Source organism: Drosophila kikkawai, chromosome 2L (assembly GCF_030179895.1).
Source record: "Drosophila kikkawai strain 14028-0561.14 chromosome 2L, DkikHiC1v2, whole genome shotgun sequence".
Lineage (NCBI taxonomy): Eukaryota > Metazoa > Arthropoda > Insecta > Diptera > Drosophilidae > Drosophila > Drosophila kikkawai.
In genome coordinates, this window is record NC_091728.1 from 4,275,233 (window position 1) to 4,292,320 (window position 17,088).

Sequence of the window (17,088 nt, forward strand, 5' to 3'; positions counted from 1 at the left end):
CACGTTTTTTACGAGAATCATAAACACTCAGTTCCACCTCATAAAGATGTATGGTCATAATATTGGTTTTATGTAAATTTCATGTAATTCAACAAAAACTATGTATGTTTATGCGGTGGCAACTTTTTTGCAATCACTGTACAGGATATTATTTTTAAAACAAAGTAAGCTCTAAGTTTAAATTATTTATTTTTAATTTAAATTGAAACTAATGTATCTTAACTTATAAATCCGTTTAAGGCGCAGCTAAACCAACTTCGTTTGCTAGCAATTACTACCAGTAATAGGCAACGCATTCGCCAGGCTGGGAAAACCCCACATATGCAGCGGGAAGGCAGAGAAAGGGCGCTTGACACGCGAGTGATTAATACGACGTCATGTCAAATATGACGGAAGTCACTTAAAGGCGGACACGTTCCCGGACCCAAAATCAGTCTCAAAACCCAACCGCTAAACCGATTCAGATCCCGACCGCCGAGGCGAAATGGAGCAGCGCAGCTGAGGAGCAAAAAAAAAGCGGATGAGCGGCATGGAGCCGGACTGGAACCGGTTCCGCTGGCAACCATTTCAGCGGGCCCCACTGTGGAAGGTCCCAGCACAGCTGAGCTCAGTTTCGAACCAACTCTTGGCCGCTGCGGACGTGTGTTGGAGACCTCGTCGCTCACCCGCCTCCACAGCCCACCAGCTCCCCCGCGCCGCTCTTTCCGCTATCCGCTTCGCGTGTGCTGGTGAGAGATCGCAGACGAGAGTGAATGTGAAACGTGTCGCGCATGCGCCGTCTTCTTCACCGTTATTGTGTGCTGCTGTTGCTGCTGCTTTCCGTTTTATTATCGCCCATGCAAAGTGAAGACCGCAGCTATGCCAAAATTGCTCAAATTGTTTGGAAAATAGTGCAAAAACCCGATAAACATTAAACACCCACCCGCTGGAAATCGTTAGCTATTTTCGTGGATCTTTCTTGGCGTTCGCGTTGCCATCTCCCTTGCTCCCCCACGGCGTCGAATCACCCTCTCTGTCGCTCTGCTAGTGTGTGTGTGTCTGTTTTTTGGGTCCCCTTTCGGTGTTCGGAGTCTTCTTTGTCCCGTGCTTCGTCGCTGTCTTGGCTTTGCTTACGTTTTCGTTCATGAATTTAATTTATTTTCGTGTTTCATATTTGTTGTTTAGCGACCGCCTCTGCTTCATCTTCACCGCTTCCACAGCCTTCGCCTCCCCGGGCAACAACATCAACATTAAAAACAAAGAAATATTTTGCGCAATTTTAGCAAAGGCAGAAAAAAAAAACGGAGAAAACCCGAGAAAACTCACAGAGCATCAGGGGCAGCAAAAATGATCTATAAAAGTTTTATGTGATTACAAAGGGATGCTATTTCTAGTTTTAGAAGCGGTTTGTTCAATGAGTATTTGGAAATTAACTTGATTTTGTCTTGAAACAAATCTTTGAACTTTGCGCAACAATTTCGGCAATTAGCCGCAGAAAATGTTTATTAATTGATGTGAAATATCCGGGGGCTATGGCTAATGTTCAGAAAGCCAGCGCTTCTACCGCAAAACAATTTGGTGTATTATACCGTAATTCCACAGTGATTATTGCCGTTCAGTCTTCCACGCTTTCTTGGCTTTCTCTCCCTCTCACTCTTACCAAGTATATGCAGTGGAAATCATGAATAGTTAAAACGTGATATTAAACAGATTAAGGAACCTAAATGGAAAATTTTCCAGTTAATAAAAGAATACAAAAGTTTAGACTTGTTTTCCACTTGTAAAACTTTGGCGAATTACAAACATTTTCATAAATTAGGTTTCGCATAAACGGAGTAAATCTATATCTATATTCCGCCTCCTCCCCATTCTCCTGCCCCATTTCTGTGCTCGCCCACAATATACCGTCTAAGGTCTACTTTCTGCCTTTGCTGCCACTTAATAATAATTTCTAAACAAACTTCGAATTGCATTAAGCGGAAAAATGCGAAGCTCCTTGTCTTTATGACTTTGTTAGCTTTAGCACTCGGCAGTTGTTGTAATGTTAATTGTTTGCAGTTGTGCAATGGCATTTTATATGTTTTTTTTTTGTCTTTACTTCTTTTCTGTGCCTCCTCTTTGTTGCTACTTTGAACATACATACACACATATAATTGTATGTTGCTTAAAGTTGTTGGTTTTCGGCTTTTGTTGCTATTGCTTTTTCTGCCTTTTTTCGGCTTCTTTCCCGACTATTGTCGATTATGACTAATGGAATTCGTAAGCTCGCAGAAGGTCAATTGTTTTGCGGGTAATTCCGTTTACTTAACACCGCGTCTCGTTTCGTTTTCAGCCTCCTCCCCCCGGGTTCCCTTTATTTGTTTTGCCATTTATTTGGCCATACCCCGGCACTGCACTCGATAAATGCGATTTTATTTGTTCGCTTCATAATTAATTAGAGACATTAACGAACCGTTTTTTTGCCATTTACTTGGGTCTTTCTGCGGTTAGGTACGTTTTTTCATCATAAATTTTGAATAGAAAATATCCGTAACGAGCATAAAATGGAAAATCAGAATATGCTGGCTTGATTTAGTTATTGTTTCCAAACATATAAAAAAGATAATAAATATACCTTTAGACAGATTAAGAACTATTTGATTTTTATATTCCTAAAAACTTATTCGATTTTATGAATTTATTGTATATTATATTGTGAATAAAAAATATTGTAAATAATCACACTTTTATCCTTGACTAGCTATACAGTTTTTTCTATTTTTAAAGCAATAATAAAAACATTTTATACAATTTTTTATATGTCTTATATCTATATCTTCTAAAATGTACCCATATAAATACAATCCAATAGATCATCTTATTGTCTGCTACATACAGCTTTAATGGGATGTTTCTTTGCTATTTCAACACTCAGTAGTTTTCGCCAATCTTATAACTAGAATTACCAGGCTTAAGACATTTAAAAATCAAACAGCAAGTGACTATCACAACCAAATACATGCATAGATAACTTCATTAAGTTTTATGCTAATTCGATCGATAGTTACGCGCTGGCAAAACCTTTTAAACGGAGTGAATCGGTAGCCACAAAAATGCCCAGAAATGACTCAAAATAACGAGCTGGTGGTGGAGTCTCTGTATGAATAATAGCCAAATCATGTTTCACAGAAACCGCCTTATTTTGCAGTGCAATAAATAAAAATCATGGGATCTCAACCGCGCAAATATTGAAGTGTGAAATTAAAAAGTTCAATCCAATCTCTGTGATCAAACGCAAAGTAATGCAAAGTTAAGCCGATGCCCTCCCAAGTCCGTCCTCACCCCGAGTGTTAGTTTGCTTAATTAATTTAACAATACAATCGCGCCGCATCGTAGCAAACAAAGGAATAATATATAATAAATAAAAATTGTTTGCAATCAATATGAGTGTTCCAAGCGCGCCCCATCCGAGGGCAGCAAGCAAAAATCAAAAACCATGTCCAAAGGCAAAACACAAGCCCCGGCTTCAGTTGCCGGGGGCGACCTGTGGAGGAGCTCTGCTTTTGTTGCTGATTAGTCTGGGCCTGGACCTGGGCTCCGTGCATTGTTATGGTGAGTACTGCACAACGGCCTACAATACTTAATAAAAAGTTACCCGTGGATTTAATTAGTACCCATTTGATTTTGTGCCCCCTTAGGATAACGTTTTTTAAATCACATTGTATGGTTATTTAATTCAATTTGATATATTTGCATTGACACGGATCGTGGCGGTTGAGAAATATTTTGCAGTGAGGGAAGGAGAAAACGTTTACTTAAAGTTAAGTTGGGGTGTTAGGGTGATCCTTATCCTCATTATTATAAGGAAAACCTCTTAGGAACTAAACAATTTATATATCAAATCCTTTCTCTCTACACCTTTTTAAATAACGTTCTAATTGATTATTCCTAAAACGCTTTTAGGTAGTTACATTAACTCCTGGACACACCCTTCCTTATGTACCTAAGCGTTTTTAAGTTATTTCTATAATATTATGGCTGTCATTCATTTTGTTAAAGTATCTTAACATGTCAGTTTGATATATGTTAACCACAGACTGCTCACTCTAATGGTAAATGCAATCGCTGAAAGGAGGAAAACAATTGTACGGTTTTTAAGGCAAATAACCCCATCATAATTGCACTCGCACAATAAAAACCGGCTGCAGGTCTGGTCAGAATTGACGTCATCCGTGTTGCTCAGATCTCATGGTATCAAAATGACCGATTAGATCCCACTGCAAGCAGTTTGGAAATTTATTATTCATAAAATGCTATATAGGTTTTCAAATGCACTGACAGAATTTTATAAATTTAAATGCTTAAGACAAAAGTGAGTCCTAAGTGTCCGCTAGCCAGTAAGCAAGTTATCATAGTGATTCTTGCTAAGACCCACAAACTTCAAGCCAAATTTTAAGTTCCCACTTTTTCTCAGTGTTATTTGCCAAGCACTAAGCATAAAGCCAAAGGAGGTAGATAGGAGGGTTGTGCGGAACCTATAGATTCCACGATGTCTGGCGATCTGGTCATGTACCGCCTGTACAGGGGAAGGGGCGTGGGCGTGGCTCGGCGTTAGCCAAGTCAAATGTCAACGCACGATCATCTGGCTTCCCCGACTCTCGATACTTCCACACTCCCCGCTCCTCCCTCGACCTATTCGATCCGCATTGTTTCACTATTTTTTCCATTTATTAATTTTCCTATCAGTTGATTTATGCACAGACAGCACGTTTTGTATACTTTTTATTTTGCTATATTTAGCGTAATGAAATTACTGCAAACAAACGTGAAATATATCCCATTGTTTTGGCCAGCCACGCCCCCCCGCGGAGTGACTGTCTACATGCCGGCTTCTTCCTGATTGAAAGATCGATGATTTAAGCGATCTTCAATCTCCGGATCTCCGATCTCCGCAGGTGGCTTTGGGGGGGATAACGAACATTGAATTCGTTTCGCCTGTTGGCACCACAAAAATTTGTTTCGTTTTGTTTTCTTTTCATACAATTTATTAGCATTTGCGAAGGTCTGTTTTTCGTTTTCAGTGTGTATTTAATTAGGATTGTGGGTGGGTTTTTATTTCTCTAATTATAACTAACAATAAAAATAGGAATATAAGTTAAGGTAATAAGTGAGATACTAGACCATACTTGTAATTAATAATATTTGGTATTATTGACTAAATAAAAGAATAATAATATAATCCGCCACAGTGTTCGAATGAGTCAACGACAGGGAAAAAACTGACCCAGTCCGATTTGTGTAGAACGTCTCGTTTCGTATAAAGATAACGAAAGCTCATATATATAGGTATTTTATAGAGATAAGACATATGGCTAATTCTCTTTAGCTTTTGGACTGGTGAGCACTGAGAATGTTTATAAAAATCTGAGCATATAAACATACATATATGAAGAAAGCTAAAAAACTCTTAAAATTGTGTATATATGTGTATTTCCAAAATATTTGTTCCTTTGTTTACTATATTCTGTTTCTCTTTTCATTATCAACCGATGAGAACATTTCATAGCCACCTTAAGTACCTCAATTATACATTCAGATTCACTTCAGTTTCTCCTATATTATATATAATATCAAATAATGGCTGATAAGACATGGGTAATATATTTTATTCGCGGTTTATTTTTTATCAAAAAACTGAAAAGGGGGAATTCCCTTTGACAACAGCATTGGGTATTGGGATTGTGGTAAAAATAATGCTTTTGCCAGTCTGTTTTTAAGTGTCAAGGCGTACAGAACCCACAGCTATGAGCGGAAGAAACGAGAAAGCTTCTGAAAGTGCCGGCAAAAAAGCTTCAGCTCCCACCACAGAAGAGCAGCCTAGTGGGAGCAGACTGAGAAAACACGATGAAGAGCCTTCTGAAATCAATGCAAAAAGGCCCAAAACAACAGATGGAAACTTAGCGAATACTGCACCGTTGGAGCAGTTTACCTCACCAGAAAGTAATATTCAAGTCGCAAATGGATATCCATCACTTAAATCTATATTGGACTTAAACGAGTATTGCTGGATCGCCTTATTTTCTTATCTCAGTTTGAGGGACCAACTAAAGCTGGCTGGTTCTAATCGCAATATTTCAGAAATCTACAAGTCCTATATACGCAATAGATACAGACATATTGATGAGCACGTTACAGCCAACATCGATGAAACCGATTTGGCCCATCTTCTGGAACTCATGGGTGAAAAAGTAATCAGTTATGAGTCACCATTGGATCCCCAAAGCGATGGAGAGCAGCATTTGTGGCTTCTGTCACGCCGCACCCGCCAGCTGCAGCACTTGAAGATGACCTTCCGACGCCGCAGTGGGACTGACCTCCTGAGTTTGCACCAGCTGACCTCTTTGCATGCCCGCCTGCATTTCCTTAATACGGAATCCTATACCAAATTTGTTTGCAACCTTGTTCACTTGCCATGCCTAAGGAAACTGAAGTTGGAGGCGCCCAATTACAATGGCGATGGTTTGCATATGCTAGAGAATCTCGAGTTTCTTGAGGTTGGCACTCATCCTGGATTCGATGCCGAAAAACTGGCCATTTGTTGCCTGAAGATGAAGAGGCTTCGGCACCTCAATATAGGCAAGTACATCGACAACCTCACAGTGGAAAACTTTAGGGTGATTGTACGGAATTGTCGCAATTTGGAGCGGTTGGCCTTCGGAGAACACCTCCTCGGACGCAGCGTACCCTACGAGATCATCTGCCAGCTGCCCAGGCTGAAGCACTTGCAGTTGTGGCATTCGGACTCCATCAAGGCAAATTTCATCGAGGGACTTGTGAACAAGATGGGCGACCCGCTGGAGAGTCTCGTTTTGATCGGATACGAACTGAGGAGCGAACAGGTGGAGCATCTGTGCGATATATCCTCGCTCAGAGAACTCCATGTAGCCTGCGATACTGTTCCCTTGGGTGGCCTTTTGAAGCTGAAGAACATTGAGTATCTTCATATTGACATGCCAGACATAACCAACGATCAACTGATGGAGCTGCTAAAGGGCTGTCCACACCTGAGTGTACTCAGTGTTCGAAACTGTAATTTAATTACCTTGGATTTTGTACGTGATGCAACTCGGTTCTGGAAGCAGAATCGCAGTCGACCCGAATTGGTCCTAAGCGTTTATCTGCATGATTCATCTGTAAACTGGAATTTAGTTTGGAAGTTTTGTAATGATAGGGTTATTCGCTTTCTACAGGGTTCTCTACGCTCTTCCATTTTAATAAACCAAGAACTTTCGAATAGAAATTAAGTAAAGCAGTCATCGTAACTTCTCAAAAGATATTTTGAATAAATCTATTAATAAAAAAAAATATAAAAAATATATATAAAATGTTGCAAATATGTATCAAGTAGGATGAATATTGAAATAAAACTGTCGAAAACGAATCATTCGTTTATTTTACACTAATTTGTCATATCCTTATCATATTTATAGGGATTTTTACCACAAAACCTATTCCGAAATGGGTAGTTTACATTATAGAATATGACATTTAAAAGACGATTTCACAAATAGTAAAAGTGTATGTGAACTTCTAATGAAAAACTCACTCTCGCACAGACTGGTTTACATACCAACACATTTGTTCAAATAGCCAGCATTGGTGATTTTAATTAGACATAAGGTATTTTGATTAATGGAATAAAAATGCCCAAAAGAATATACTTGAAAAAAAAAGCACACATCAACGAACTGAATCATTACTTTTGTGTAGTTTTGGGTAGTGTTTCAATTTAACTTCAGTTTAGGAATGACTGCATTCTTTGGGAATCACAACGCTTAATTAAGCCGCCAGAGAGATAAAATAAATTCCTTGTGCTTCGTTAGTATTGCTGTTGTACGGGATTGTAAAATTAAATAAAGTCATGTGCGGCGACAAATTTGGCAACCAATTAACAGCTAACAAATAGATGTCACTGTCTGCATTAATAACTTTTTGTTAGCTTTTTCGTAATTAGTGTTAATTTTTAATAACAGAAAAAGAAAGCGGGTTGTTTTTTTTTGTCCTTAATCACACATGTGACAAATTACGAAAATGTTCTGAACGAGTCAAAACATTAAGGACCAAGTCCATAATTTGTATTAATTTATAAAATATATTTATATATTAAATATATATTTTTACACAAATATTACTTAAAAGAAGGTTTAGTTTTCTCTTGTGTTTTATTATATAAACATTTGTTTGCTTATGTATAGCTATGTGACTATTAGTAATTCAAGCATATATGTTTTCTCTTCTCTCTTATTTTGCAAAGCCATGTGAGAAAATCAGAGTCTTTTGTTTAAACAGCAAACCGTCACGCACGGCCCGAGATGAAAGTGAATTATGCGACGTAGCGGCGTTTTTCTACTGCCTAGACTGGCATAAATCAAAAGACTTAGAAAACGAACGCGAAACAGCTGACGAATAGAGGCGGAAAGTACAATGCGACAATTGATGACGCCGCCAAGCTTGTGTGTATGTAAATGTACTTAGTTTTTTTTTTTAGGGGAATCCGTGATGTCGTGCATGTTTCGAAAAAAAAATATATATACAGACCCGAGTTTAGTGTGGAAGCTTCTCCACCGTGCAGGTGTTGGTTAGTGTTTATTTTTTCTGCCGACATTCCGCACTACGCCAACGCAGAGTGCTGGTTTATACATATATGAGCTATATATAGTTGATCGGAGTCAGCTGAGGCTTCCTCTCTCTGACAGTTCCACAGTGAAAGACTCTCCTCAGCTGGCTACGTTTTTGGTTAACCGGATCTGATTCTGTTGGGAATTAATTCTGTTTGCTGGCTTGCTGTTGCCATCCATCCATCTATCCATCACTCACTCATACAGCTGTGTGCGCCATTCAAACAGCGGCGATCATTGCTCTCGAAAATGGTACGAAATATAGTCATGATTCGCAGCTTTGCCTTGCCTCTTGAGCCTGTCAACGTCATGGAATAGCTGTGGCAAGGCTTGCTCTCGGTGAAGAATGTATCCAAAAATCTTCTCATTCCAGGCTTGAGTTAATTTCGGCATTTTGCGGGTGCTGCCTCAAGAAATGATTAACAAAAGTTATATTGTAGAAAAAAACTGGTTTAAATGCCTGTTACGATTAGTCCATCCAGCAAGCACTTTTTAGAATGTTTTAGGTATGTTTTCCTCTTTTTTTTTTTGTGTTTCGGGCATTGGCTTGGTAATTTTAAAACTGGTTTCCCACGAACCCCGCCATTCCCCATTGCAATTATACGTAAATAAACCATAATTATAACGTTTAGCGTCAGAACAATTACGCCTTGCAGATTATTATCACTTTAAGGTGCCTTCTGTTTAACAAAACTTTATTTTTATAATGTTTGTTTGTGTTTTTCATATGTGATTCAGGCATAAACCCGCCTTAAAAAAGGGTAGATTAATTATTGAATCTAGGGACTTGCAAGTTGTATTTTAAATATTTCACTTTGCTGATGCCAGAAAATAAATAAATGACGACAAGAAAATATATTCTCTTGTATACCGACCCGCTTAATATATCCGTTATAATCATCCGGGTGTGGTGATTACTCAAACCCAATTAGAATCAAGCAAAGTAGGTGCTGTAATTACTTTTTATGATGACAAGTCGAATGTAGATAATTTGCCAAAATTGCTTAGCCACTCATTGAAATCACAAAGTAATAGACAAATATGCAAATTGTGAGCCTTAACATTCCAATAGTTTGGCCAATAGAGCAAAAGCGATTGGGTGTGACTCAACCTCCGCCGGCTTGAGCTCGAAGTCAATCAATTTTCCAGTCAATTAAAAACAAACTAAGTCAGCCAAATACATTTTCTAATATCACAATCTACAATTTATCGGATCAGTTGGACTTTGGAAAAAACCGGCTGCTACTGTGTCCACCGCTATGCGTAAATTATTTATCTAATTTGAGGTGAACATTTAAAGCATTCTCTGATCTTAACTAGCGCGAATTTATGCGTTATTTACACGCATAAAATTTAACGAAATTACGCAAATAAATGCAAATTAATTGCTTTATTTTAGAGAGTGGCAAAGTGATGGCAAACAGCTTGCTTCTAAAAATTCTGGCCGATTACTAAAATGGTATATATACTATATGTATCTAGGCGAAGGTTTGTTTCAATTTAACATTTTTCTTTTTAAAGAGTCGCAATTGAGTTGTGTGGAACCACGTACCACATACCCTTGCAGGGTATTATAATTTCAGTCAGAAGTTTGCAACGCAGTGAAGGAGACGTTTCCGACCCTATAAAGTATATATATTCTTGATCAGCATCAACAGGGGAGTCTTTCTAGACATGTCCGGGAGAAATTGATTTTTTGGCCATTTTTGCAAAATTTTATAAGGGGTTACATCATTAAAATTTTTGATTTTGATAAAAAATTGAATTTTCAAAATTTTTAAATTAAGTATGCAGATTTATTAACTGTAGAAAATCTTGCACAGAACAGTTTTCCGATTTAAAATTAATGCGCCTTTGGCCAAGTTATGATATTTTTAATAAAAAAAAAAATCAAGAAGTTTTTTAATATAAAAAATCAGATGTTATAATACAAAATAATATTTTTGTAAGTCAAGGATCATTTCCGACCCCATAAACCATATATATTCTTGATCAGCATCAACAGGGGAATCTTTCTAGATATGTCCGGAAGAAATCGATTTTTTGGCCATTTTTGCAAAATTTTATAAGGGGTTACATCATCAAAATTTTTAAATGAAGTATGCAGATTTATTAACTGTAGAAAATGTTGCACAGAACAGTTTTCCGATTTAAAATTAATGCTCTTTTGGCCGAGCTATGATATTTTTAATTTAAAAAAAATAAGAAGTTTTTTAATATAAAAAATCCGATTTTATAATACAAAATAATAATTTTCTAAGTCAAGGAATCATTTCCGACCCCATAAACCATATATATTCTTTATCAGCATTAACATGCGAATCTTTCTAGACATGTCCGGAAGAAATATATTTTTTGGCCAATTTTGCGAAATTTGATAAGGGGTTACATCATTAAAATTAGCAAAAATGGCCAAAAATTTCGATTTCATAAAATTTTAAATTTGTTATGCAGTTTTTTTACATTAATAATAACTAACACAAAACTGCTTTCCGAATCGAAATTAATGCATTTTTGGCTTAGTTATGATTTATTTTAATTGTTACCTGCAAGGGTATACAAACTTTGGCTGGCCAAAGTTAGCTTTCTTTCTTGTTATCCTTAAATTATACTCATTTTAGTGTGCTCTTAGGTATAATTATAATATAACCGTTTAACCTTTCCCTTTACAGAAAAAATGTATAGTCAGACTGAGAAACAGCGGTACGACGGATGGTACAATAACCTCGCCCATCCCGACTGGGGATCCGTGGGTAAGTGGTAGCCGGTACGGGAATTTCCGTCAGGCTGCTGACAACTTTCGAAAAAGGGCAGAACAGCCGATAGATCTCTTAACTAGAATCACACTGAAAAAACATGGCTATCATTACCATGTAAAAATAAATATTAAATATATAACAAGAGAAATCAGATACCTTAATACATTTTCCTACATCCATTTCTTAATTTCAAATGTTAAATAAATTAATCTAAATCTAAATAGTATTAAAAAGTGAATCTTAAGATCAACTTGAATCATTTTTCTTTGTGCGCTATTAAAAGTGTGATCGACCTGGATTTGCATATGACTATAATCTTTAGCAATGCCCTCGATTTGCATAGTCCCCAGCTGGATAGAGCTCACCTGTGCCCTTCCCTTTGCTTCCAGACAGCCACCTGGTGCGCAAGGCACCCCCCTCGTACTCGGATGGAGTCTATGCGATGGCAGGTGCCAACCGACCCTCGACCCGCAGGCTCAGCCGCCTGTTTATGCGCGGTAAGGACGGACTGGGCTCCAAGTTCAACCGGACCGCTCTGCTGGCCTTCTTCGGCCAAGTGGTGGCCAACGAAATCGTGATGGCCTCGGAGTCCGGGTGCCCCATTGAGATGCACCGCATCGAGATCGAGAAGTGTGACGAGATGTACGATCGCGAGTGCCGCGGCGACAAGTACATACCGTTCCACAGGGCGGCCTACGACCGGAGCACGGGCCAGAGTCCGAATGCGCCCAGGGAACAGGTGGGTACCGGTGCTGGCCACGGCCCAGAATCACGGTGTGATCAATCTAGCAATAAATCCTACTCCGCAGATAAATCAAATGACTGCTTGGATTGATGGCAGTTTCATTTACAGCACCTCTGAGGCCTGGCTCAATGCCATGCGCTCCTTCCACAACGGCACCCTGCTCACCCAGAAGGATGGCAAGCTGCCGGTGCGCAATACCATGCGAGTGCCGCTCTTCAACAACCCGGTGCCGAGCGTAATGAAGATGCTCAGCCCGGAGCGACTGTTTCGTAAGTAATGAAATCTCAAACAGAGTCTATTCAATGATGTTCGAAGTAAATCAACAATTTATTTGATATATTATTATAGTTCTTGGCGATCCGCGCACCAACCAGAATCCTGCTGTCCTCTCATTCGCCATTCTCTTCCTGCGCTGGCACAATACCCTGGCCCAGCGCATCAAGCGACTGCATCCCGACTGGAGCGACGAGGACATTTATCAGCGGGCCCGGCACACGGTGATTGCCAGTCTGCAGAATGTGATTGTCTACGAATACCTGCCCGCCTTCCTGGGCACCTCTCTGCCACCATATGAGGGGTACAAGCAGGACGTGCATCCGGGAATTGGCCACATCTTCCAGGCGGCTGCCTTCCGGTTTGGCCACACGATGATTCCACCGGGCATATACAGGCGCGATGGCCAGTGCAACTTCAAGGAGACACCCATGGGTTATCCGGCTATCCGACTATGCTCCACTTGGTGGGACTCTAGCGTGAGTTTTTGCAGATGCACAAATAGAATTTCGTTGAAAATATCATTCGATTATGCAGGGTTTCTTCACCGACACAAGCGTGGAGGAAGTGTTGATGGGCCTGGCCTCGCAGATATCCGAGCGTGAGGATCCCGTCTTGTGCTCGGATGTGCGGGACAAGCTCTTCGGACCCATGGAGTTCACTCGCCGGGATCTCGGAGCCCTGAATATTATGCGAGGCCGAGACAATGGTCTGCCGGACTACAACACTGCCAGGGAGTCCTATGGCCTAAAGCGGCACAAGACCTGGACGGACATTAATCCGCCACTGTTCGAGACCCAGCCGGAACTCTTGGAGTAAGTTATTAATGCTGTATTGGACTACTGATTGAGTAACGTTTTCCTTCCTCTCGCAGCATGCTCAAGGAGGCTTACAACAACCAGCTGGACGACGTGGACGTTTATGTGGGTGGCATGCTGGAGTCTTACGGCCAGCCGGGTGAGTTCTTTACGGCTGTGATCAGAGAGCAGTTCCAGCGACTGCGTGATGCGGATCGCTTCTGGTTTGAGAACGAGCGCAATGGGATTTTCACGCCCGAGGAGATCGTGGAACTGCGAAAGATCACTCTGTGGGACATCATTGTGAACAGCACGGATGTGGCCGTGGACGAGATCCAGAAGGACGTCTTTATGTGGCGCACGGGTGACCCCTGCCCGCAGCCCATGCAGCTGAATGCCACCGAACTGGAGCCCTGCACTTACTTGGAGGGCTATGACTACTTCTCCGGCTCAGAGCTGATGTTCATCTACGTGTGTGTCTTCCTGGGCTTTGTGCCCATCCTGTGCGCCGGAGCTGGCTATTGTGTGGTCAAACTGCAAAACAGCAAGCGGCGGCGACTGAAGATTCGGCAGGAGGCGCTGCGTGCACCTCCCCACAAGGGATCCGTGGATAAGATGCTGGCCCGTGAGTGGCTGCATGCCAACCACAAGCGGCTGGTTACCGTCAAGTTCGGCCCGGAGGCTGCCATCTACACGGTGGACAGAAAGGGTGAGAAACTGCGCAACTTTAGTCTGCAGCACGTGGACGTGGTCAGCGTGGAGGAGTCCGCCACGAACCACATCAAAAAGAAACCGTACATACTGCTGCGCGTGCCCAGCGACCACGATCTGGTGCTGGAACTGGAGTCGTACGGTGCTCGACGGAAGTTTGTGAAGAAGCTGGAGGATTTTCTGTTGCTGCACAAGAAGGAGATGACCCTGATGGAGGTCAACAGGGACATCATGCTAGCGCGTGCCGAGACCCGTGAGCGGCGTCAGAAGCGCCTGGAGTACTTCTTCCGCGAGGCCTATGCCCTTACCTTTGGGCTGCGGCCCGGGGAGCGGCGCCGGCGATCGGATGCCTCCAGCGATGGCGAGGTGATGACCGTGATGCGGACCAGTCTGTCCAAGGCGGAGTTTGCCGCCGCTTTGGGCATGAAGCCCAACGACATGTTTGTGCGCAAGATGTTCAACATAGTGGACAAGGATCAGGATGGCCGGATCAGCTTCCAGGAGTTCCTCGAGACGGTGGTGCTCTTCTCGCGCGGCAAGACCGACGACAAGCTGCGCATCATCTTCGATATGTGCGACAATGATCGCAACGGGGTCATCGACAAGGGCGAGCTGAGCGAAATGATGCGCTCGCTGGTGGAGATCGCGCGGACGACGAGTCTGGGCGACGACCAGGTAACCGAGCTGATCGACGGCATGTTCCAGGACGTTGGGCTGGAGCACAAGAATCACCTGACCTACCAGGACTTCAAGCTGATGATGAAGGAGTACAAGGGCGACTTCGTGGCCATCGGGCTGGACTGCAAGGGGGCCAAGCAGAACTTCTTGGACACCTCCACGAACGTGGCGCGCATGACGTCGTTTAATATTGAGCCTATGCAGGATAAGCCGCGCCACTGGCTTTTGGCCAAGTGGGATGCTTACATCACGTTCCTCGAGGAGAACCGCCAGAACATCTTCTACCTTTTCCTCTTCTACGTTGTGACCATTGTGCTCTTCGTGGAACGCTTCATCCACTACTCGTTCATGGCGGAGCACACGGATCTGCGTCACATCATGGGCGTGGGCATTGCCATTACCAGGGGCTCCGCTGCCTCGCTCTCCTTCTGTTACTCGCTCCTGCTGCTGACCATGTCAAGGAACCTGATCACCAAGCTAAAGGAGTTTCCCATCCAGCAGTACATACCCCTGGACTCCCATATCCAGTTCCACAAGATCGCCGCCTGTACGGCCCTCTTCTTCTCGGTGCTGCATACGGTGGGCCACATTGTAAACTTCTATCACGTGTCCACGCAGTCCCATGAGAACCTGCGCTGCCTTACCCGCGAGGTGCACTTCGCCTCGGATTACAAGCCGGACATCACTTTCTGGCTCTTCCAGACTGTAACCGGCACCACAGGAGTCCTGTTGTTCATCATCATGTGCATAATCTTCGTGTTCGCGCATCCCACGATCCGGAAGAAGGCCTACAACTTCTTCTGGAACATGCACACTCTGTATATCGGCCTGTACCTGCTCAGTCTGATCCACGGACTGGCCAGACTCACAGGTCCGCCCCGTTTCTGGATGTTCTTCCTGGGTCCGGGCATCGTGTACACCCTGGACAAGATTGTCTCGTTGCGCACCAAATATATGGCATTGGACGTGATTGAAACGGATTTGTTGCCCTCCGACGTGATCAAGATCAAGTTCTACCGGCCGCCCAACTTAAAGTACCTTTCCGGCCAATGGGTGCGGTTGTCGTGCACTGCCTTCCGGCCGCAGGAGATGCACAGCTTCACGCTGACCTCGGCGCCGCACGAGAACTACCTCAGCTGCCACATCAAGGCCCAGGGTCCATGGACGTGGAAGCTGCGCAACTACTTTGATCCGTGCAACTACAATCCGGAGGATCAGCCCAAAATCCGAATAGAGGGGCCGTTTGGGGGAGGCAATCAGGACTGGTACAAGTTCGAGGTGGCCGTGATGGTGGGTGGTGGCATCGGTGTGACCCCCTACGCCTCCATCCTCAACGACCTGGTCTTTGGTACGAGCACAAATCGCTACTCGGGCGTGGCCTGCAAGAAGGTCTACTTCCTGTGGATATGTCCTTCGCACAAGCACTTTGAGTGGTTCATCGATGTGCTGCGAGACGTGGAGAAGAAGGACGTGACCAATGTGCTAGAGATACACATATTTATCACGCAGTTTTTCCACAAGTTTGATTTGCGAACGACCATGCTGGTGAGTAGAGTTTGAGCAAGGAGAGAATCCGTTTAAGTAGTTAAATATAATAATATTTATAAATTTAATTTTTTTATTATTATCAATTTCAGTACATCTGTGAAAACCACTTCCAGCGGCTGTCGAAGACCTCAATATTCACTGGCCTCAAGGCAGTGAATCATTTTGGTCGCCCGGACATGTCCAGCTTCCTGAAGTTCGTCCAAAAGAAGCACTCTTATGTATATATTAATTTATTTTCTCTTTAACGAAAATATATTTAATTCCTGGTATATTTTTTTAGGTCTCTAAAATAGGCGTCTTTTCGTGCGGCCCACGGCCGCTGACCAAGAGCGTGATGTCTGCCTGTGATGAAGTTAACAAAACACGAAAGTTGCCTTATTTCATACACCATTTCGAGAACTTTGGATAGATCTGCCAGCGCCAGCGATAAAACCCATTCACACCTGCCAGCTGCCCCGTCACCCTCTGTTCCACCTGCTGCCCGCTTCTCTCTCAAACGAAAGCTAATTAATTGTACTCCTAAGGTTCATTCACTAGGCTAAGCGAACTCGAATCCGGCAGAATCCCCTGTACTTAACTCTCGCCCTCTCTCTTAATCGTAGGCTACGCGTACAATCATAGTTTAGAAATGTTTTGTTTAGTGTATTATATGAAAAATGTATCACCTGTCTCCAATTGTAACGAAAAAACAGAAAGATCAACAAAAGCAAGATCAACAACAAAGCGGCCTCTACTTATATGTATGTATGTATGTATATGTGTATTTATTGAAAATATGATTTGTTATCAGTTTTTGTAAACCGTTCGCATTATTTATTGAAAATTTACGATTATATTGAATATCCGCAAACGAATCAAAACTTATGAAGTGATTTTTAAAATGATTAAAATGGCGCCGAACTGCTTGGTATACCAAGAAGGGGAAGTAAGCAGTGCAAAAG

General features: G+C 42.2%; 2 protein-coding genes across 3 annotated transcripts; both read left to right on the plus strand.

The window, feature by feature from the left end:
* Nucleotides 1-597: 597 nt before the first annotated feature.
* Nucleotides 598-17,008, plus strand: Duox (dual oxidase). Of its 2 annotated transcripts, none has more exons than XM_017168503.2 (10): nt 598-843; nt 3,167-3,570; nt 11,309-11,389; nt 11,785-12,134; nt 12,205-12,409; nt 12,489-12,892; nt 12,951-13,228; nt 13,288-16,144; nt 16,237-16,365; nt 16,428-17,008. In XM_017168503.2, exons 2-10 carry the CDS (start codon nt 3,402-3,404, stop codon nt 16,554-16,556), a joined length of 4,602 nt encoding a protein of 1,533 aa, XP_017023992.1. In that variant the 5' UTR covers nt 598-843; nt 3,167-3,401; the 3' UTR covers nt 16,557-17,008. The 2 variants fall into 2 exon arrangements, with proteins under 2 accessions (XP_017023992.1, XP_017023990.1); XM_017168501.2 differs by having other exon boundaries at nt 599-728.
* LOC121502394 (uncharacterized) lies at nt 5,744-7,399 on the plus strand. Its single transcript, XM_041775820.2, has one exon. The coding sequence runs from the start codon at nt 5,763-5,765 to the stop codon at nt 7,260-7,262; it is 1,500 nt and encodes a 499-aa protein (XP_041631754.1). The 5' UTR covers nt 5,744-5,762; the 3' UTR covers nt 7,263-7,399.
* Nucleotides 17,009-17,088: the final 80 nt, after the last annotated feature.

What these genes read in the sequence shown, in the direction of transcription:
- LOC121502394 (XM_041775820.2), top strand. Translation starts at nt 5,763, where the DNA reads ATGAGCGGAAGAAACGAGAAAGCTTCTGAAAGTGCCGGCAAAAAAGCT.
- Duox (XM_017168503.2), top strand. Translation starts at nt 3,402, where the DNA reads ATGAGTGTTCCAAGCGCGCCCCATCCGAGGGCAGCAAGCAAAAATCAA. An exon ending in CAGCCCGGAGCGACTGTTTC is followed by an intron (nt 12,410 to 12,488) that starts GTAAGTAATGAA and finishes ATATTATTATAG; the next exon opens with TTCTTGGCGATCCGCGCACC. An exon ending in TCCAAAAGAAGCACTCTTAT is followed by an intron (nt 16,366 to 16,427) that starts GTATATATTAAT and finishes ATATTTTTTTAG; the next exon opens with GTCTCTAAAATAGGCGTCTT.